Raw genomic sequence first — 23,496 nt, 5'->3', positions numbered from 1 at the left:
TTGTCCCAATTTTGAGATATTGCTACTGTCTTACTATCAGTTTAAAATAGTCTTAGCTTGCAGCATCAGGCCAGACAAATGATTTTGCGGTCTATGCTGTCATGACTGAACAGGTAAAATCCCCCAAAAACCTTGCTAAATTTCCTCAGACACACTCGCTCGTCCTCTCACACAGCAATGATCAATGATGTCCGGCGTCAAGCAGATCTCGAGAGTCCCGACAGAAAGAGGCAGTGGCCAGCGAGTAGTGAGTGTACCTGGGCAGAGTGAGGCCTCTATCCTCTGCATCTGGATCTCTACAGTCGAAACGTCTTCAGTGATAAGACATCAGAAAGGATGTTAACAGAGACCTGTGTGTGTGTGTGTGTAATATATATTTGAAGTGAGGAGATGTGTGTTGGTGTGCGTTCTCACCGGTCTGATCCCAGTAGTCTGAAGATGCGTGTGCTGTCAGAGATCTCCTGGGTGATCTGATGAATATATGAGGAAGAGAGAAAATAAGACAAAAGAGACGCAACGTCAAGATCAGAGCTCGCCAGGAGAATCCAGTCCAAATGTAGGATGCGGACAAAATTTCAAGTATTGTGGCCAAGAAGTAAAATAAGGATATTATATGTATCCTGATAAAAAATAGCTAATTTAGGCTTCATTTCATGTTTTTTTTTGCAGGTCGGAAAAGTCTACCTACACTATTAACTTGCACACGTTAAATACACGTCAGCGCACGGGTCCACTACGTGACAAACCCTATGGAGCGTACCACATGTGTGCATATTTTTGACAGAGTGACAGTGTAAGTCAAGAAATAGATAGAGACAACAAAACGGAACGAATCAGAGAAGCGAAAGAAAAGTTGTGTCCTGTTCTCTTTATTTAGTGATTTTATACTGTCCAACCAGTAAAACATGTCCTGTTCTGTAGAAATGGTCCTTATTTATTTATTTATGTTGTACCAGTTCAATATGACCGTCAGTTGAAATAAAACTTGTGTTGTAAGAAAACTTGTTTCATTTGTTATGAATCTATTTTGATGCGTTTTCCCGTAACTTTTGCAATTTTACATATGTTTAAAAAAATATCGAAATTAATATCGATATCGCAATATTCATAATCCATATCGAAATATCACATTTTGTTAATATCGTGCAACCCTACTGTGCTTTTCCTTCCTAAAACGGGCACACACATACACAAGTATCAGTATCAATCTCACCTCATTGGTCTTGAAACTGCGTCCCTGCATGCCATGCCTCCAGAAGGCCAGTACACTGTCTTGGAGACAAACTGCAAAGAAACGGAAACAATATCAAGGACTGTGAAGTACAAATAAACTTGTATAGTATAAATCCACTAGTAGATCAGCATGTCAATTTAAGTTCCTTTAATAGTAAGAAACATTACTCATTCTTTCAGTTCATGAAAGACATTTGCGTGTGTATATTTTATGTCATGAGTTCTATTTTTGTGGTTTAAGATATACAAATGTAAGCTCTTTTTTTCCTTTTACCTGTGGCTTCAATCTGGAAGTTGAAGGTGAGCTCGGCTGACAACTTCCTGCTGGATTTCAACCTGCCCTGGAGGTTCACTATCTTGATACACCCTGTAGCAGGAGAGGGAGAGATCGGGAAGAGAGTGGAAGCAGCGGAGTGAAATTCTGGTAAATCTGTTGCAAAAAACTTGTTGAAGCGGCACAGTGCAAACGCACAGACGTGAAAAAATGTGTTTGTGTTACTCACGGTCAAGGCAGACTAGGATAGTGTCTCTCTCTAGCTGGGTGACATGGATCACACACGTCTGGGGGGTGTCTGCGGAGAGAAAGCATTATTTTGGCCTCCGTGCTGTACACAGCAACATCCGCAACATCTCAGAAAACAAAAAAATCAAGTGCTGTTGGTGCGACATAACCAGAACTGGTCCCACTGTTCTCACCTGCTTCTGTGAACCAGGAGGAGGTAGAGTTGGGGTTGACGGTGCCGAACCGAACCACCTGGTTGAGTTCGGTGCCTTTACTGACCGCCACACAGATCAGAGGGTAAGTCTGCTCCGGGACCACCAACATCTCAAAGACCTCCAACGGACACGGCAACGGGAAGTCGATGTTCTGTCGAGTAGATGAAGAGACAGTAGGTAAGAAAGGGGAGTTGTCTTAGTAGTGTCTGTTATGTCAGAGGATACGGGCCTGCTGACATCTCCCGAGGAAGTCAGCAGAACGTTCTGCTAGAGAAATAGACAACTGTAGTGCTTATCTTACAATATTATAAATCTTACAATAGTGCAATATATAAAAAGATCCAGGTGTATTTGAATCTAGCAGGCAGTATTCCTAACACATAGTTGAGTAAGACTTTTCGGTAACACTTTACTTGAAGGTATCTACGTAAGAGTGACATGACCCGGTCATAACACATGAACGCTAACCCTGACCCTAACTTGTCATGACATCACTTAATGACAGAAGCGTTATGTCATAAACGTTTAGGACTGTTTATAATGTTTATGACACGTTCATGACAGTGTCATGTCACACGTATGTAGATACTTTAAGTAAAGTGTAACCAACTTTTCTAAGGATTTAGCTTAAATGTAAACAGTAGCAAATATAGGATTGGGTACTGTTCACATTTTTACCGGTACCATTTGGTTCTGGTACCAAACAGTACCTTTTTCGGTGCTTTCCCTCTGTAATAACAACACATTTATTTCAGTTGTAAAAATAATTCCAAATCTATTTACTTAGAACATTTGGTTATTTATTTAGAACACGTAAACCCCTCCTTCTTCCCTCCCAAACACCCGTCCCTACAACCTATTCAATTAACTAATTATAAATTTAATTTTTGTATCTTATTCTATTTTAGCTCTTTTTAACTGCTCTTTAATATTTAATGTAAGCTACTTTGAATTGCATGTTGCTGAAATGTGCTACAGAAATAAGATTGCCTTGCCTTACAACCTCCAGCCTGTCAGTCAGTCACCAGGGCAAATGGAACACTGGTGTTCCTGCCTGTCTCAGAGGAAGTGTTAACCGCACCGCGGTCGCTTTCGCATCGTCATTATATTATACTGCAGCGAGCGTTGTCCGCGTGTACTTTTGAAAAATGTAGCCACACTTGCAAGGGATTTAACCTTAACCCTAACCACTGCCTAATCCTAGTAGACATTGGGGGCTTAAAACTCAGAGAAACCTCTGTCAACATGCAGGGAGGACAGATTAGCTCGCGCTTACGCGCTCTCAGGTACCAACATTTGGCACATTTTGATTTAACGTGAATCGGTCCTCGGACTTAATTCGGTCGATACCAAAAAAAGTAGAGAGTATGGCACCCAACCCTAATAAAACATTTTAACCTTTAAAGACATTAGACCAACCTTTGAAATGTTGTTACAAGTTTATACTCTTCATCGGTTTTGTAATAAAACGGAGCTAAAACAGGAGCTCAGGGAACACACATGAGAGGTTTCGAACAGCAAAAACTGACCTTGATGAGCATGAACCTCTGCATGGGCTCCACCCACTCCAACAGCATGACACTAGACTGAAAGGCTCCACACAGGTATTTATGGCCTGTGTACGGGTTACGAACTGCATGGAAACAACACCAGTTATCAGTCATTTGGGATATTCGTTCTTGGTAGCCTTTGTATCTCACAATTACCTGTAAAATGTTTTCATCTTGTGTAAAAAGGTACATTTTGTGGGTTTACAGTGTTGCACTTTTAACCCTTGTATGTTGTTAGGGTATGTGGGACCCATTTTCAATGTTTGCTAAAAGACAAATTATGCTATTTATTATTTCTTCTAACTCAAACTCATTGGCAAAAAATAACTCATTTTCAATGACTGCACACGGTACACCCCCACATAACTATTATATATGAGGTGTTCGGGTCTAATGGACCCGAGTGTATTTATTGTAGTGTAATAATTGTAGGTTTTATGAAACTTAACTGTATCCTCCACCTGACTGTGCCTGCTGTGTGTGGGTGCGTGTCGGTGTGTGTGTGTCTATGTGTCTGTGCGTCTCTGTGTGTGTCTGTATGCGTGCGTATCTGAGTGTAGGTGTCTGTGTGCGGGAATGTTGTCTTTCTGCACCTGCTATTCCCACACAAAGTTACAAAATTGTTACATTTCAAGCACTTTCACCTGTTCTGATTAAATTCTAAGAAATAAGCACCAATAATGATAAAAAAAAAAAAAAATCTTGTTTCTTTTTTTTTTTTACCTTTTTTATAATTGAATTTCCTTATAAAATGATCATATCATCATAAATGTGATCTCACAGTGGTAAATGGCAAAAATGAACCATAAATGATGTATATATCATTGGTAATTGAGCTAAAGTAAACATCTGTTAAGTATTTTTAAATAAATTGTCATGGCTGTATTAATTTAAAAGCCTAATAATGTGGTGGGTCCACCAGACCCAGGAACATTGGCTGTGTAACAAAAATATGAACAACATACAAGGGTTAAGTTTAATTCTTTACTGATGAGACCTACAATAAGTACCTATAGTCATATCATACTTTTTTTTATTTTTTTTTTATTAAAAATGTATAATATACAGGTTAACACCAGAATAACATCAAGTCACTTCTTCTATGGTTTTTATGTGTGGTTATGTAATTAATGTAACAGGCCAGATTTCAACAAATTTAGTCTGGAACTTGCAGTGCTGCGCAGCCATGAAACAAGCAGTACTTCTAGTCACAAAAAATAACTCCTCCTTCACTACAACTCACCTACGCAGCACTTTTGGCACCCTTTAGTGTCTGGAACTTTATTGGACACCGCAAACTTCCTATAAACAGACAAAGAAAGAAAGAAATCATGTCAATCAATGTTCTGTTTTCATTGGACGTTGTTTAACTTTTCTATGACTTAAGACACATACGCAAAAGAGGAGTAGAGAATTACAATTCAGTTGGTAAAAAAATTAAAATACACTTTTAGTGTTTACATGACTGATACATTTGACAGTTACCTGGGAATCATCTTATCAGGCAGCTTGTGTGTGGGAATGGCTACTGGTAACTTCTGTAACTGTCTGGCCTGTTCGAACATACCGCTCAGACTATGGGAGTACAGTTGTGAGGCTTTTCCTGGAATGGAATAAAGCAGAAGAGAAGAGAAGACGAAAGGGGAGAACAGAAAAAGAAGAAACCAAAAGTAAAGCATGAAGGATGTTGACTTTAGATACAGGATCGATAAAGGGTGTTATGAAAATAGTACTATTCAAATAGTCGACTTCCATCACACAGAGGTGTTGTAGCTCACCAGATATGGAAAGAAGACAATTGTTCATGACATATAGCCAGGTGCACCGCCGAGGAAAGAGCTGCAGACAGAAACAAGGTAGAGTGAGACAGTTTCAAAGATTGAAGAACTTTTTTAATAATTGCGGTTTCTGTTTGAAGAAGAAAAAAAAAAAAAGCGTTATTATTTAAGAATTTCTTGCATATAACCGTAAAAACGTTTAAACCAAAATGTAAAGAAGGCGAAAACCATATTTTTCCTGAAGTATATTCCTTTCATCATAAAATGCATGATATCTAGTCTCACCTGTTCCATGGAGGTCTCATGTAGCTCATTAAGGTTTAATGTGTAGATTCCCTCTTCAGCTCCGAATATCAAATACTGGTCTGAAACGCACACGAAAACAAACATTTTAGCTCACATTAGACAACACTGAGAAGTTCCTTCAATAATCCGATTGGTTTAATTCAGGACGCATTCATCGCCCTGTAAATTGATGTTCAACACTGTATCAGGTTTCCTGTCGGTTACCTCTGGTGTCGGGATTGATCCAGGAGGTGGCACAGTGGATCTTCAAAGGACAGCCGTTGAACACCTTGGAGAAACACGCACCCATCTGCGAATGGAAGGAGACGAACGATAAACTCTACAGATTATGATGCTTGAATGTGCTGCGTTTTTTTTCGTCCATTGAGTGTTTTTTTTTTTGCTCAGCGGAAAGAAAACCTCATTGAGCTAGATACTGACTTTTCTTCCAGGGTTGTTAAGAGTTTTCAGAAGGCGCAAACAGTTTGATTTAAATAACAGATCAGTTGCTATAGAGAAAACCAACTGAAAATAAAATGTAACACAAAAAAGATGCGAAGCATGTGATTAAATATTTTTATATTCTTGAAATGTTAACTTTGTCATTTCAAAGATTCTGTTTTACTGGACAATAGCACGCACAATAACTGTTACTTACATGGACTTTGGGTGTAGGGGGGAGGCCATTACTGATTGGCTTCTAGGGCAGACAGATAAACACACACATAAAGTCAGTCAGGATAATAAAATAACTTGGTAACATGCTGTAAGTGAATCTTACATAGGGGGGAATAATAAAGCTGAAGGTACACAGAAAGATACAGTCCCATAATTTCTTATACAGCACCAACAAATGCTCAGATGTCAGTTATATTTTTAAACTCTATGTTTTAAACATCCCTGTGCATAGGGGACTTTGTTGTTGTCCCTTGCACAGACACCCTGACCGACCACTAGTAGTCGCTAGTGCAAATAAAAGGAAGCGATTGGCTTCCCACCAGCAAAACACAGCCAACTCCATTCCACAAAGTCCTTGACTTTTGTTTCTCTGCACCACAGCATAATGTCAATAATTAACAATGTTATGAAGGAGTTCACTTTAAGCTAATTCAGTTAAAACATCCAGTTTAGAATTTGAGACACAGGGACATCTTCAGAGATCTCTGGAGGTCTCTGAGCCGCCGCTCTACAACCAAGTCTGTTTACCGGAACGTCCTTCTTGTCTTTCCGTATGGGGACACTAGGGGGCATGGTGGACTGTCTGTCTGCTGGACTGTCCCTCTCTCCACTATGTGGATGTGGAGCTGTGTTCAGCCCGTTACCTGCAACAACACAAACACAACTGAATGTGTGAAAGACAAACTCAGAGAAAGTTAATGTGCGTGAGGGACAGACATAGAGAGAGAGAGAGAGAGAGAGAGAGAGAGAGAGAGAGAGAGAGAGAGAGAGAGAGAGAGAATATGCAGCTGTGTGTTTGAGAAAAAAATGAATGAAAGACTATGCTGCAGAACACACTGCAATAACAATCCACTCACACTGACATTTCCTCATACATATAATTTGTTTTCATGAGTACAACCTAATCTTCAGGGCTGAAGACACAGAGGAGTTAAACTAAAACAGTAACAAACACACTACTGGGAGCAGAGAGAGAGGGAAAGAGGGAGGGAGGGAGGGAGGGAGCAGGCTAGCAGGAAGAATACAGAGGATCAAATATAGTCATGAGCGAAGCAAGGTGTTAATGCACCGCATACAACCTCCTAGAAAGTGGTCAATATTGGTCAATTCTGACTGGTAGGTTTGTCTACTCTACCACTCTGGCAAGTAAACAACAAATCTGCATGCCCTACTCTGTTAAAAGAGTTAAGAGTCGGCTGATAAAATAGTAAAATAATGAGATTTTATTTGCAGTAGCTATGGACAAAAACATGATGAATGGGGGAACAGTCACACGCACAGACGCACAGTGCAACTCCACCAATGCGCGCCTGCTAAAGACTTACAGAACCATTCTAGCACAACTGTATATTTCTAAACTTTGTTGTCTATCTATTTAATGTTTATGCTGATTTGTTTTGTAACAACAATAAACCATATTCTTTCCAATCGGTTTTTAATCTCTGTGATTCTCTGTGAACTTGTTATAATAGGACACGACACCTTGTCTCATTCAATCTTTTGAGCAAACAGGTGAACCAAACTTCTGCTAATTATCTAGTCCAGAGATTATCATGGAAATTAAAAGTTAGATTTTACAATGCCCTTTTTCTTCAGTCGAAGTAATCAAAATATAAATATGAAATTGGTTGGTTTCTGCTTTGGTGTTCCTGTTCCTGTTCAGCTTCCATCTCTCATGGATTAATTGTGAAGTTAAAAGTTAAAACTTTGCCTCAAACGTAAATTACATTGTTTGAACTAGTGCCTTGATGTCAGGTTTGATGTTTGATTACTTTTCAATAAAACTGTTCATTTCCATTCATAAAAGCTGCTAACAGGAACAGAAAAAAACACATTTAGTCAAAGAGATTCAAATAATATGAATCAAAAACAGAGAAACTAAACCGAACTAAATTCCTGACATATCCGCTCGATTATATCGTGTCATATGTCATATCACTATCATGTGATGTTGCCTGAGCTCTGATCAGCCAGGACAATGCTTTCTCCTCTTCCTTCTTCCTTCTAAGAAGGGAGGGGGGGACCTGCAGCAGGCTGCTAGCGATTGGTCGATTGGATTAAACAACCAATCAGACTTCACAAAAAAATGACAAACACTTATATTAAGCAGGAGCTGATGGGACGGAAGAAACTACAAACAAAAGATTTAAAGCACTGTTATTAATGGACTCATGGAACAAAGAAATCAGACTACGGAGACTTGACTAATGAGAGACCACACAACCAATCGAAGGGGACGACAGGGTCTGCGGACACTACCAATCTATCAAGGGGCTGCTCTTACTCTCTTCCTTTTTCTCCTCTTTTTCCTGCTCCTCTTTCACCTCCTTCAGCACCTCCCATGCCTCCTCCAGCTCCTCCTCTGTGTGAGGCGTGTGGAGCCACTCCCAGAAATGCCTAAAGCTCCCATCATCCTCTGGGGCAGAGTTTTCGACGTCCGCGCACGTCGGGCTCTCGTTACCTAGGCTACTGCGGCGGTGGGGTGGCAGCTTCGGGGGCGGGGGCCGCGGAGGGACGTTGGAGGCGGCCTTGGCGGGGCTCGGCGTCTCTGGGACTGGACAGCGTTTGATGGTCCCTCCCCCTCCGCCATCGTCCTCGCTGTGTGATTGGCTGTCGTCGTGTTTTAGTTGCTGCTGCTGCTGGGGTTGGGATGAGCAGATGGACTTGGGCTGAGGGGAAATACAGGAAAGGACAAAGAGTCAGCTCATTTCTCAAAACCACCGCATCACATTTTCAATAGCATTTAGTAGAGATGCACCGATTACAACTTTTAGGTTCCGATTTCCGATTTTCTTTGAGTTAGGCCAGCCGATACCGATTTTAGCTGATTCCGATTTAATTTGTTCTAACCACTTTACAGCACACGCAAATATTTATTTTCTATCTTTTCTTTAATAGAACATTTTGCACAGAACATGCAAACGTTGTGAGAACATAGAACATTTTTTGAACAGATAATGAATCACTATAAAATAGAACTATATAAATTACTCCTGGTGTGGGGAATTCACACACATCTAAAAGTGCGATGTTAGAACCATTTCCTTCTTTTCACATCCAATATCCAACTAAAAAAATGTGATTTTGGTTTTTGGTGTCATCCCTCCACACCCTACTTTTTCCTTGCAGGTGTTGCATATTGCAAACGGGTTATCTTCTGCACACACGCTGAAGAATTTCCAAACAGCTGACCCGTTGCAGGTTAATTCACGAGGTTCCCTACGTGTGTGAGAATAGCGCCGACACAGGGCGGAACAGTTGAGATAAAGGAAAAAGAGACTGTGCTGTCGCGTCCGTGTGTGCGTGCGTCCTTTAGAACTGTAACACCTATAACTTATGTTGTCAGTTAATTGTAGCGTTGACCGGCTTGAAATCGGCATATGTCAGACTGACCTGCCGGTCGCCGGTCATGGCCGAGCACATGAAAACCGGCCAATTCCGGTAACCGGCCGGTCTATCGGTGCATCTCTAGCATTAAGCAGATTTCAAGACAACCATGTTACAAAATGAGACTTAAACTGATCTTTAAAATGAAACCTCAAATGACAAATTCATTGACTGTGGCTGATGGATGCATTCAGTTGTTAATACCTTGGGAGGAAGGGGAGGTGGGACCTTTGGCCTCATGATAGTGCTTGATTTACTGAAGAATGAGAAGAGAAAATAGGAGATTCTGCTTGAAAAAATACATAACATTGACTACTTAACATTGTTTATTACAAACAAGAGTTACAACAACATACAGGCATAGGCTATGGTTTAACTTGCCATTTCAAAGCAATTTTCCCTTTGACCATACAGGGCAGATATAATAACATCACATATTTTTAGTATCCATACCTATTCTAAAAAAAACTACTTATACCTAAGAAAACTCCTACTGTCAGTTGCTTTAAACTGTTCTTTGGTGAATAGGCTGGATTACATACAGACAAAAGAAGAACAATCACAATGTTTAAATCTACTGTAGCTTAATAAAGACATTGAAACATGTTCTGTGCATCCAGACTAAATGTAGTATGTTATAGGGTGATCAGATATTTAAAGAAACCCTGAAATGACAAGTACAACCACAGCCTGACACCATTCACCACTGAGACAGACACGAGAGAACAGCTTGACTGGGACACAAGAGATCATTAAAAACAACTACAGATGGAGCATGTGTATAATCTCTGAGAATAGCAGTGCTGATACTGAAAGACTGATGGCAATTACAGCCAGTGTTGCTTAAGGATATACATAACTTTCCAATAGAAAAATGGAATTCCATTGCTAGGCAACAGCATGACCCCTGGTTAACGTCATTCCCATACACTGCAACAGGAAACCAACTTGGGGCCATTTAGAATGTTTATGTTTACGACTGTGAAAGGGTCTATACTTCAACTTTCTATAAAGTATGCTTACTGTATTTGTAGCCATCTTTGTTAAACAGAATAATAATTTTGACTGCAGACCAGCATTGCTTTCGCAGAGACTTTATCCATTTTGCCATTTTGCCTTATAGACTGCACATTTATTGAGCCACTTGTTAATGACTGACAGACAAAGAACCAATCAGAGCACCCAAATCAAAACAGACCAGGGCTGGGGACCAATCACAGTGAGCACAAATACAGAAACACTAATAAAAATGAGACAGTAATTCAGTTAAATGGCGGTCAACAGATATATGGCTTAACCCTTAATGTAAACTTCATCAGTAGAACCTTATCGGTAACTGACACGGTTTAACAGTCAGGGCTGGGACAGCTAAAAAGTTACAGTCTGTGATTGAACTCGTTAAAGCTATAGTGCATAGTTTCTGTCGCCCCCCCACATGATTAAAGCCTTCAGTGATCGCGCACCACCCCCACCCCTTCACGCAGGTGCTAACACGGAGGATTCAAAAAACACGATGGACTCTTCAGCAGAGGTAATTATCTTGTTATTGTTATGTCCTCTTCCTCTCCGAAGCGGTTATCCTTTCTCAGCGGTTACGTCAAACACATCACTCAAGCTGCTGCGCGCGAATGTCCTCGGACTACACCATTTTTATAAACATAGTCGTACTGAGAAATACAGAGAGTTGTGTGGAGCTGAAAGGCTTAATTAGCTTTGTATCAACTCATTTGGCAACGGCTTGAATGTAACGGACGTTCATTATTTTAAAATAGTCGTGCACTATAGCTTTAAAGGGAGAATGAAAACACTGTATTTGGAATTTTGGCATTGTGTTTGGCAAAAAAGCAAAGAACTTCCTTCAGGAGGGCATACAAGGGTTCTTAAGAAAAATACCGTTGCAGAAATTGGGGAAGCTGGCATAAAAGCATCTAAAAAGAAAGCAGGTTATTTTGTAACACAATCTACTGGCCCTAAACTGCAACAAATAAAATGGAGAAATGTTGGTTTGTGACAATGAGCTACAGAATTAGCAAATTCATGTAGAAAGCCAGCATGGTTAGCTTTTGGTAAAAGCTAAATGTTTAGGCCTATATTTGGAGCTAATGTTTTGTTGGGCAATATATCGATATTATATCGATATCTATATATGAGGCTAGATATCGTCTTACATTTTGGATATCGTAATATCCTGATATGACACAAGTGTCATCTTTTCCTGGTTTTAAAGGCTGCATTACAGTAGAGTGATGTAATTTTCTGAACACACCAGACTGTTCTAGCTGTTCTATTATTTGCCTTTACCCACATAGTTATTATATCAACATAACTGATGATTATTTATCAAAAATCTCATTGTGTGCATATTTTGTGAAAGCACCAATTGTCAACTCTACAATATCGAGATCGTGGTATTTGGTAAAAAATATATTTTCTCCATATCGCCCAGCTCTACTTGGGAAGGAAGCACTTGGCACAGATTTTGAAGTGTGAGTGTATACCTCAAATGGTTTATTTTCTGAAGTGATTTTGGCTATACAACATTAGCTTATTCAACATATTTATAGCCAGAAACGGTTGCTCTGATTGCACTTCACACTGCTATTGATTGCAGTCCATTTAGGAATCCAGGTTGTTTCTATTCTTGCAGTCATTGTACCGGGGCCTTTCTGACTGCGGTGGAAAATATATGACTAGAAAGAAAGCTAGGGCCTGCTGGAAACATTTGGCTTTTACACAATGAGGGATGAGGCTAGACGCCAAATGCACAGTTTTATAGAGGCAGGAGAGAGGACAGTGTGAATGCAAACACGCACACGCACACACACGCACGAGCACGCACGCACACACACACACACACACACACACACACACACACACACACACACACACACACACACAGTAAACACAGCAAGGAAGCGCACAGATGGCGATGCAAGTGGAGAACAAAACAAGACAACAGCAAATAAGATGTCTGTCAAGGTTATAAGGATCACTTATCTAAGCAACGAAACTACACCCAGACCTCCTATTTCATGGATCCAAAAACAACTAAGAATCCAGTGAAAATTAATTGATATGACGTGCCAGAATTGTACATGTAGCTGGGTTAACATGTAGCTACCGTGTACTCTTTAATGCTGTGGTGTTTAGCCCTACCCATGGCTAAAGTTATTCACAAGTTCTATGGAAGTCAAATGTAGAGATAACTGAAAAATAATCAAAAACATTCCATATTATCAGACTCCAGGCGAGTTTTTAGGGTTAGGGTTACTGTTAGTAGTTATTAAACTTCACAAAAGACAGTAGTAATGGCATAGACAACACACACACACACACAGACACACACAGACACACACACACACACACACTGTAAACACACAAATACAGGTGGAATATGTGGCGTGATGGTGGGGTGTGCTGCATAGAAATGCGTTGATGAAACTGTGGCAAAGACGGGGAGCCTTCCGCCTAGTCTTGCTCCTCTTCCTCATCCTTTCCCCTTTGAAAAGACGGAGGAACGGATGGGGAAAGAAAGAGAGATGGGGAGACACGGCGTGAGAGGCTACCAGACTTCCAAGACTGGGAGAAAACTTACTGAGTGTGAGTTTCATCATCATCTGCACCATCATCATCCTCATCATCATCATCCCCTAAGTGTGCCACATGGCCCCTGGGAGAGGAGGTGAAGATAGGAGGAGGGTGGGTAAGAAAAGAGAGGGGAGGGGTGGGAGAAGGGGGGGGAGAGAACAGCAATAAAAAAGGGTCGAGGCAGAGAGGGCATAGGAGGGAGAGATTAAGGGAGCAAGCAAAGGAGGTAGGATGACAACATGAGGAGGAGGAGGTGGAAGAGGATAGAGGAAGAAGGGACAGGGGAGGGAGATCTGAGTGAAGCTTCATCCACAAACTACTTCTATCCCTTGAACCCTGGGCAGATCTGAAAGGACTGAACAGATCCAAACTAAAAATACATTCTTCTTTTCCCATTCCAACAACAAAGACAATAAATTCTGATCTCCGGTCATTCCTCCAGACCCGGACAACCAGGCAAGATCAGCCCCAACATGCCGCTGTCACTCAACTTACTGTTTGAACCTGTACAGTCTTTACAGATCTACACAGCAGAACTAACCTCTATTCAGTCAATTCATAGCAACTTGACCTACATTTTTATCCCGTAAATTCTCAAATATCATTTGAAACAACAATTGGACAACAACGATACATTAGACAGCAGCTTTTCCGTTTTAGGAGTATATTTAATCATGTTTTAGAAAGACTTCTCTCGTTTTTTTTTAACCTGTTACTGTTTTTGATTTGATGTTGAAAGTTGAATTGAACAGAAATACTGATCTCCCTCACAAGATAACTGCAGTTGCTTCTTCTTTGTCATTCTTGTGATCAGTGGTAAGCGCAGTGGTGGAAGACGTATTCAGATCCTTACTTAAGTAAAAGTACTAATACTACACATGGAAAAGTCCTGCATTGAAAATCCTACTTAAAAAGGTACTGTAGGTAGGATTGTGAAGATCCAGGACTTAGCCAGAAAATGTGAACATCAACAACTTCTCAGTCCCTCCCCCTTTCTGCTAAAGCCCAAAACGGTCTCCCAAGCCCCTCCCCCCACAAGGGAGAATGAATGCGTGTGCATGAGCAGTGATTGACACGCAGACCTTAAATTGTTGGCTAGTTTAATTTATAATAACACATCGTATTTTATAAACCACATGTGTTTTGTGTGCAAACATCTTAACTTGTAAAGTAACTAAAGCTGACGTAATGTAGTGGAGTAAAAAGTACAATATTTCTCTCTAAACTGTAGTTGAGTAGAAGTAGAACGTGGCATGAAAAGAAAAGACTCAAGATAAAGTACAAGTACCTCAAATTTGTACTTAAGTACAGTACTTGAGTTTAGGTATTTTGTTACCTTCTACCACTGGTTAAGCGCCTGTCAATTCAACTCAACACTTCCTGTAGATGTTTCAAAATAAAAGACTATCAGGAAAGGGAAGGGATCCTGCCTTTTGAGCCACTGGAAGGTTTTTAATGTAAAACATCTGTCCAGGAAGTGTTACGTTTCATTGACAAAAGCTTTACATGGATCAAAAGAATGGCATAGTAGAAGCGATTGAAATCAATTCATGAATAACAACAGTATTACTGATAAACTTGACAATGAGAGCCATTACATAACTTTGCTTATGCTCCTTTAAGAGTTTTACCTGGGCCTTCATTTGTTCCCAGCCTTTCATCTGTTCAGTCCTTTTTTCATTATTCAAACATTTGAGAATTGACAGTAATAACAAAGCCTGTCTATGTTGGAATACGGTATCTGTTCCAAATAGACAACTTTTCAAGAATATTACATTTATGAAACCTCAAATCAAAGTGAATATACTGTACCCCTTCCATCCAGCTAGAATTTCAAATTCCATGCCACGTACAGTATACTGATATTTTTGTTCTTGTATTTAGATACAGTAAGAGGTTTTAAAATCTGCTGTTTCAAAACAAGAAACTAGAAAAACCACAGTCAGACACTTAACTAGCTCATCTAGCTCTGGGGAGTTTACTCCCCGGAGTCCTTATGTTTCTTCTTCGCAGAGCTATGCTCTGTGATTCTCTGCATTTCTCGGCCGCATCCTGCTGCGTACTGCTGCACCCGCCGCACCCACCCCGTGCTCTGCAGCGCCACGTTACATCCCGCAACGCCCTGCTGTGATGTTCCTATGCACAGAGTAGTCAGGATCCGGTATAGGAGACTGCACTACTCAGTATGACACGATGTGCCCTGCTATGACATGAACTTCCACGATAACCTTCGAAGTCACTGTGACTTCTAATGTGACTGTTATCACCACTGTTCATCACGCCCCCAACCGGCCCGTCAGACACCGCCTACCAAGAGTCTGGGTCTGCCGAGGTTTCTTCCTAAAAGGGAGTTTTTTCTTGCCACTGTCGCAATAGCCACTGCTAATGCTTGCTCTTGAGGGAATTACTGTAATTGTTGGGGTTTTGGAATTTATAGAGTGTGGTCTAGACCTACTCTATCTGTAAAGTGTCTCGAGATAACTTTTGTTATGATTTGATACTATAAATAAAATTGAATTGAAATTAACTACCAAACCTGGCACCGCTGTACACTAAAAGAAAGTTTGAACTGCATTTTACCCCAGGTCTGTAAACTACTGTTTTCTGAAACAGGAGATGTAATGTAATACAACCAAGACTGTTATCTACTCTACTTCTCTCTCTCTCTCTCACTCTGTCAACCAACAGAAACAAAAACTGAACCTAAAGAAACCACATTTTAAGTGTGTAGCCAAACAGCCTTTTACAATAGGACATCTAGATCATATATGTCAAACATTGATTCAGCAAACCTGGCTTTTACACAATATAGATTTGCAGCACGTCGTATCAGATTGTCTTATAGAAAATAGCAATGCACGATGATCATCATTATTATTAACTTTGGCAATAAAAAAAGTCTCCACAGACTTGCCAGAACAATTGCTAAAGACACCCACTGCAGCTTTGGCTGGAAAACTGTATACACGCGCATGTGTGTGTGTGTGTGTGTGTGTGTGTGTGTACACGTATGAGAGTGTGAGTGCGTGTGTGTATGCCATGCTCCTATGAGGCACAGCCTTCTCCTGATGACATCAAAGCGTGAAGCAAGCTGCAGAGGGAAAATAAAACCCAGAAGAAGCCAAAATGCTGAGAGCAGTGACAGACTGAAGTCATTACAACAGCGTTAGTTGCGTGTGATTGGCCCGATTAGTCCTGCCATTACAAACGATTGGCTGATGGGTGGGTGTGGTTAGAACACCAGCAAATCAAGAGGCCCTGAGTGAATCAGGATATGAGAGGGGTCTGACTTACCTCTGCTGTAGCTCCTCCTCCACAGATTTGAGAAGACTCCTGTGTTGTCGGACAAATTAAGAGAAAAGTATAAATGAGAGAAAGAAAATAATAATTTACAGAGACATATCTACATGCTTGAGGAAATAATTTGCCCTGATCTGAACCTGTGTTTCTGCTTACTGCACAAAGCACACTTGAAAGCAGAATGCTCACACAAACACACAGCTTAGAGTACACCCTCTAGCTGCAAATTATGAATAAATCATCAAGCATACTGTACAGTTTATAAAAAAAAAAACTCGCCCTATCTCACATTCTGGCTCTCCCCGTTAGTCCACAACCTCCCTCAAGGTTGTGGACTAACAGCAACTGAAGAGGAAAGAAGGGGAGAATCTTGAGGCATCAGAGAAATAAAAAGATGAAGGGACAGAGAAAGAAAGACATCAGGACAAAAAAGACAGCAAAAAAGAGACAAAAGGGCAGTGAGTGACTTACTTGTTTCCACCCAGTAGACTTGGTGAATCGTGCCCGTACTCCAACTGCAAGTCCTACAAGACAAACAAATGGCATTACTACTGTGACATAATACTTCATAACTAGCTCATTGAAGTAGGTGCTTCTGTACTCGATTTCTCAAGGGGCATATACAGGGCTGAAGATCCTGGCCTATTGCCACAATAAACCACGCTGAAATAGTGACTACAACTGAAACCCTGTTCAATAGTCAAATTACTGCAGGGGCTGCTACTACACTGTAGCGGCTGTGGTGACTGCTAGGATTAATAATATCCCCATTAAAACAGCAATTTCATTCAAAGTTCATTTCATAACCATAGACAAACACAGATGTACACAGTGAGCCTATGGCGAACTCTACATGTATAGATTTGACTCTTGCTGAGTTCACATTGTAGCCTACAAAAAAAAAATATATATATATATAAATAAATAAGATGTTAGCTTCAACAGCAAAACCCTCTTGTCTTCATAGATTTGATAAAGACAATGCTCAACAATAACAGGGTTGCTGATACAATCGAAACTGTACCTGTTAAATGAAATTTAAGGTGCAAGGTAACATCACAACCTTTCATCAAAAGTTATGACCAACCAGATTATTTTAGGCCCCCACAGGGGTGAACGTATCCAGTATTTCACAAAAAGCAGAACAATTTCAACCAGCAGATTTTATCTTTTATTTATTTTTAGATTTAGCTAGCTAGCCCTACTATCTGATGGGGGAAATACTAGGGTTGCCACCTCTTAGTCGATTAGTCGACTAATCGGTCGTTTTGGTCTTAGTCGACTAAGATTTCTTTAGTCGATTAATCATTTTTTATGCTTATTCATGCTTAATACTTATTTCCAAGAAACTTCTGAGCACATTTATGGTAAACACAAGATTTAAAGTGGTGCTTTTGCAGGATTAATTGTGGAGAAACTCAGTTTTACAGATGGTTAATTAACTACATTCATATTGTGCTTTTCTAGTCTTAACCACCTCTCAAAGCGCACAGCTCTGTCAATTAAATCAACTAATCGATTAGTCGACAAAATCGTCAGTGTTAGTCAACTAAGAATTTCTTTAGTCGAGGACAGCCCTAGGAAATACTACACAGTGGATGTGCTAGTTGTGAACATGGCTTTTTTTTATTATTTTTTTTTATTAACGTAACCTGTAACTCCACAAACTAATGTTACCTAGTTAGTCGATGGGCTCCCTATGCCTTGGAAGTAACGCTGTTAAATAGTTTGTTAGACATGCTAAGACAGCTTAAAGCAGATACACTCTTGTGTTTTTGGAAAGGCGATTAAAAAAAAAAAGACACCATCCATCAGTATCTCTCTTACTGTGCCTCCATGCACACTGCTTGGGCAGAGAAATCCAGAGTTTGACTAGCGTGCTGCGCCTAGTTACAGTTTATAATCTTTGATTGGACAATAGCCGTTTGATGGACGCTCATTTTGGATTCCACTGTTTTATGAAATGTAAGCAATGAATAATCTATATGGAATCAGGTAGGTTAGAAAAAGTGCTCTTTCTAAACCTGAATGAAAGACAACTTAGCAGAGCTTTTTGAATGTGTGCTGGATAATTAGGATTCATATAGTTTTATAGTTTATGTTCCTGTAGCACCTTTTAAACCAGGTGCAAGTTGATTAAGGTTGAGAATAAGAAGCCCTGGCTGAGTTTAGTGCCATTCTCTAACTGAAATAAATGAATACTTGGTTTCACATCTATAATATGAAGCCACAATGTGAATGCAGCATCGTGTCACGAAAACAGTTTTAAAGATAATGACATAACCTAACAAGCGTGCAAAGGGAAACGCACACATGCTGCCAACAGACAGACAAATAGACACAGACGCACGGACACACACACACACACACACACACACACACACACACACACACACACACACAGACACACAGACACACAGACACACACACAAAATAGGCCCTGTTGCTCTGGTCAGCTACATGACGTTAAGAAGTTAGAAAACATATAAGCAATAGTGTATGGAAGAGAGAAACATTCTATAGAGAGAAATATATAAAACAATATCAGAGAGGTATTATACAGCAAACGTTAAAAGGTTGAGTGTGAATGTTTATAATTTGGATATAAAAAGTATTAACTTTTGTGAGTAGGAATGCCTGTGTTCAAACCTGTGTCCTCACTAAGTGTATACATAAGCAAAGCACTGCATCACTACCAACCTTCAGACATGCAGCTCTACAACTGAATCTGACTAGAGGATGGATACCCGAACCGAGCCCGTCGGGTAGCGGGTCGGGCTCGGTCACATCAGCGCGATAAGGCATTGAACATTTTAAATTTAAAAAAGCTTATTATGTAGGTGCGCGCCTGTGTTAAAGGTCCCATGGCATGAAAATTTGACTTTATGATGTTTTTTTAACATTAATATGCGTTCCCCCAGCCTGCCTATGGTCCCCCAGTGGCTAGAAATGGTGATAGGTGTAAACCGAGCCCTGGGTATCCTGCTCTGCCTTTGAGAAAATGAAAGCTCAGATGGGCCGATCTGGAATCTTCTCCTTATGAGGTCATAAGGAACAAGGTTACCTGCCCTTGCTCTGCTTTGCCCGCCCAGAGAATTTGGACGCGGCCCGATCCACACTCTAAATCTGACCTCCGAACTTTATCTGTGTGTGTGTGTGTGTGTGTGTGTGTGTTTTTAGTCTGTCCCACACAAACTTCATATCTAACACACAAAAAGCAAGATTTACAATCTGATTTGACTGTAATGTTTGTGTGAATGTGTGTATTGTACGTATATCTGAAAACAACAAGAAAGGACAACAACATCACTGAAGACTCTTGTCACCATGACAACTGCACTAGTTAGTGAGACAAAAGCCAAGGCTGGAAGAAGAAGAACAAAAAATGAACAGTAACAGACGGACGGACCAGAATAGATGGGACAAACCTGAGAAAATGAACAAAAATACACAGAGCAGCCAAAATAATCATATAAAAAAAAGAGACAGCAAGAGCTCAGAAAGCAAGAGAGCCAAAGGGAAGGACAGGGACTTGTCCTTCAGGAACAGACTTAAAAGAGAAAGACGGAGGTATAAAAAAGAAGACATAAGGTTAAAGAAATGGAGACAGATTCAGGAGAAAAAGAAAAAAGGCCAATGCAGGTGGACAGGGAGAGGCTGAAAGAGAGTGAGACGGATAGATAGAGTACTACCAGATTAGATCTCGCGGTATAGTAGAGCTCCTCAACACAGTCCAGATAGGGCTCAGATTCACACTGGTCAGCAAGACAGAGCGAGAGAGACCTCAGTTAATACATTAACCTGGACTGATGGAGGGAACTGGGGGGATGGACACTGACACTGATGCAAGAGAGGATGATGGATGAAAAATGGATAAGGCCAAAATGGACTCTGAAGTCCATGGATCAGCAAGACAGATAAGAAAGGAGGTACTGGAATCTTAAGCTGAAGAGAAGAGGGGATGAATCGGGGTATAGGATGAGAGAGGAAAGGATGGAATAAACTGGTGTAGATGGGGGTTCAAAATCAGCAAAACTGAGGAGAGACATTAATAAATTACATGTATGTATCATTGGTGCTACGTGAAGCTTAAAAAGGAACACGCCAACTTATAGGGACTTTGTTATTCACCGTATCCCCCAGAGTTAGATAAGTCCATGCATACCCTTCTCATCTCTGCACGTGTCCTAACTCTGGGACTGGGAACTATATTCTCAGAAGTGCTTCGCCTTCTGAGAATATAGTTCCCAGCATGTATACGGTTAGAAGGTGGCTGTGTCTCATGTGACCTTTTTATTTGTACATGCTCTGACTATACAAATCACAAGATGTAAATAGGAACATGTTGGTGTTATTTTGTCACTTATTGGGAGCAGTAGGCTAGATGGAGCCGGTTACTTCCAGGATCTGTGCTAAGCTAGGCTAGCAGTGGGTGCGTCGGGCAGAGTCACGACACGCACGACATGAGATGAGAAGGGTATGTATGGACTTGTCTAACTCTGGGGGATACGGTGAATAAGACTAAGTCCCAATAAGTCAGCGTGTTCCTTTAAGAAATATAAAATGAATATAGATAGCTTTGTGTATAGCCTCATTCAGTGAACCCATGAGACAACTGGTAGCCTTTGTTTTATCCCAGTGATATTATAAGTAGCATTTCTTTGAATTGAGACCACATGTTTCCTTAATCCAGGTTCTTGAGCGTTGCTATGGGTGTGTTTGTTTTTTGTTTAGGATTACACAAGAGGTTAAACAAGGTTACTCCAGCCATTGTCTCTTTGCACCACCTGTGATTGCCAGAGTCTCTTTTGAGCAAAGATGCCACAGAAGGCTGCTGCTTATCAGTAATTATGTTATTAATAATATATAACAATATTAATGTGGTAATGATTTATTGATTTTAAAATGCTACATATAGCACCGTAATCCTGAATGGACAGATCTTGGGAGGGCTGAAAACCACACTGGTCAGCAGGACAGAGAGAGACCCCGTGTTATTATATTACTTTCAAGGAGAGGGTAGAAACGGAAGGACAAATGATGAATGAAGACCTACGCTGGTGACTAGGTTTCGTAACATGAATCCAAATTGCTTGATAAATAGATGGAGGGAAAGAGGAAGGACGAAGGCATTTTTAGGATGGATTTCCTCAGCCGACTTGAAGGGAATATTTGGGGAGTTCGTGGAAAAAGTGCAAAGGAAGGACAGAAAAAGTGAGGGAGGGCGTGAGGGAGCGGAGGACTTTAACAAGACGCTTGGATTGTGAATGAACCCTGCACCATCCCATTTGTCCACAAGCAAACACTCCTTTCAGCAGTTGTAAAAGTGATAGGCAATAGCATAACCAGCTTTGGTTTTGGAAAATCAACTTAACAAGCAACTACGGCTCAAAACAATGCATATTTCTTTTTTTTTTTTTAGGGCAGTTCTGGTTTTTTGACCAAAACTTACAATAACCATACTATTATGCCAAAATCCTGCATATATAAATTAAGTATTTTCACTCAAACATAAAGCAAAGACACCATATCTGTCCTTACATTTCTATCCAACCTGGTAGATAGGTGTCCCGTCCAATCGCGTAAATAAGGAGAAACAGTGGCAAGAAAGCTAATATTAACAGTGTTTCACGGTTCACAGTTGTTGTTGTGTCCGTGTCAAAGGCTGCTGGCTGGCTGTCAGTCAGTGTCGGCACCATGCCGAAGACAGAAGGGAGACAGCTAATGCTTTATGCAACTTTATGCTTTCTTTCTGCAACTTTCAACTTTCTGCTGCTTATCTTGGTCAGAGTCTGTTGTTCTCCCTAGCAGGGTCGTCTAGCATTTACAGGGGGCGCCTGAGGCTTTCCGGGCCAAGTCGGACATGATTATCCCACAAGCATGTTCTGGGTCTATACAAGATTTGGACATGGCCTCCACAGGAGGAATCCTGATCAGATGCCTTTACGACCTCAACTGGAGCCCAGAACAGCCCTGACCTCAGTTCATCTGATTTCGCCACTGCCTGCTTAAAGATTTTTGAACCTCGGCTGGCATAGATCAGGACATCCCTACTTAAAGTGCCTCAATTTTGAAACTGCCAGAGTAAATTATGTGGATGGGCTTCATGTTTGGTTCAACACAGATTGACAACAACATGGATTGTTTGGGGGTGCTTCCTGTGAGTAGGTGAGAATCAGCCATGCTGGTACCAGTGAAGTGACAAGCACACAGACATACAGTACACTCACACTCTCTCACTCTCACACACACACAAATGCCACAGCTAATAACTTACCGGTTCATGATGAGGTTCTGTCTCCTTTCTTAAGGGAGGATCAAACTTCACTTGACCAACTGAGAAAGATAAAGTAAGATACAGAGAAAGGGGTAAAAAAAAAAAAAAAACAGTGAAACACAGAGGGGAACAGCACAGGATAGGGGAATACAGTAAACCCAGAGAGTTAGAATGTTCTGGTCACTTCTGTTTTCGGTCTGAAAACATTTGTGTATGAACTCACAGTTAATCTCTGACAGCGTCTTTCCCTCTCTGGCACTCCTGCTGGTGGAACGAATACGATGAGGAACAGACACCGGAGACTATCGGGAAAGAGAAAAAAAGCACACACACACACACACACACACACACACACACACACACACACACACACACACACACACACACACACACACACACACACACACACACACACACACACACACACACACACACACACACACACACACACACACACACACACACACACACACACACACACACACACACACACACACACAGCTGTTTAAAGAATATACACAGTGTAGTAGTTAACATGCCACTTGGTAGGATTACAATAGGCTTTAAAACAAAAAAAACATAATCCCTCTGCTATTTCCTGTGGGTGGGATTTGATGACACAGCAAAACAGCCAGTCACACTTTGCAACCACACAACCAAAACATAGCAACGCAGCCGACGGAAAACACAAACCGTCCTTGGC

The 23,496-nt window shown here is 40.8% G+C and overlaps 1 protein-coding gene across 7 annotated transcripts in view; it reads right to left on the bottom strand.

The window, feature by feature from the left end:
- The window catches only part of LOC114571755 (mitogen-activated protein kinase kinase kinase kinase 3), a 59,909-nt gene that overhangs the window by 1,146 nt on the left and 35,267 nt on the right, over positions 1-23,496 (bottom strand). The window contains exons 13-34 of one of the 7 annotated variants that reach the window (XM_028602916.1): positions 23,017-23,095; positions 22,794-22,852; positions 20,209-20,271; positions 16,988-17,040; positions 16,511-16,549; positions 13,224-13,298; positions 9,833-9,884; positions 8,526-8,910; positions 6,770-6,885; positions 6,222-6,263; positions 5,789-5,873; positions 5,564-5,643; positions 5,279-5,339; positions 4,986-5,103; positions 4,744-4,802; positions 3,480-3,583; positions 1,930-2,101; positions 1,737-1,805; positions 1,508-1,600; positions 1,214-1,284; positions 415-470; positions 258-311 (exon numbers count right to left, since the gene is read on the bottom strand). In XM_028602916.1, coding sequence (XP_028458717.1) covers positions 258-311; positions 415-470; positions 1,214-1,284; positions 1,508-1,600; positions 1,737-1,805; positions 1,930-2,101; positions 3,480-3,583; positions 4,744-4,802; positions 4,986-5,103; positions 5,279-5,339; positions 5,564-5,643; positions 5,789-5,873; positions 6,222-6,263; positions 6,770-6,885; positions 8,526-8,910; positions 9,833-9,884; positions 13,224-13,298; positions 16,511-16,549; positions 16,988-17,040; positions 20,209-20,271; positions 22,794-22,852; positions 23,017-23,095 — 1,985 coding nt within the window. The remainder of the gene's footprint in view (positions 1-257; positions 312-414; positions 471-1,213; positions 1,285-1,507; positions 1,601-1,736; positions 1,806-1,929; positions 2,102-3,479; positions 3,584-4,743; positions 4,803-4,985; positions 5,104-5,278; positions 5,340-5,563; positions 5,644-5,788; positions 5,874-6,221; positions 6,264-6,769; positions 6,886-8,525; positions 8,911-9,832; positions 9,885-13,223; positions 13,299-16,510; positions 16,550-16,987; positions 17,041-20,208; positions 20,272-22,793; positions 22,853-23,016; positions 23,096-23,496) is intronic. The other 6 variants (XM_028602920.1, XM_028602917.1, XM_028602921.1 and 3 more) reach the window with 6 other exon arrangements.

This window comes from Perca flavescens, chromosome 17 (genome assembly GCF_004354835.1).
Source record: "Perca flavescens isolate YP-PL-M2 chromosome 17, PFLA_1.0, whole genome shotgun sequence".
Taxonomy (NCBI): Eukaryota; Metazoa; Chordata; class Actinopteri; order Perciformes; family Percidae; genus Perca; species Perca flavescens.
The sequence above is the reverse complement of the archived record's forward strand: the minus strand, read 5'-3'. Positions and strand labels throughout refer to the sequence as shown.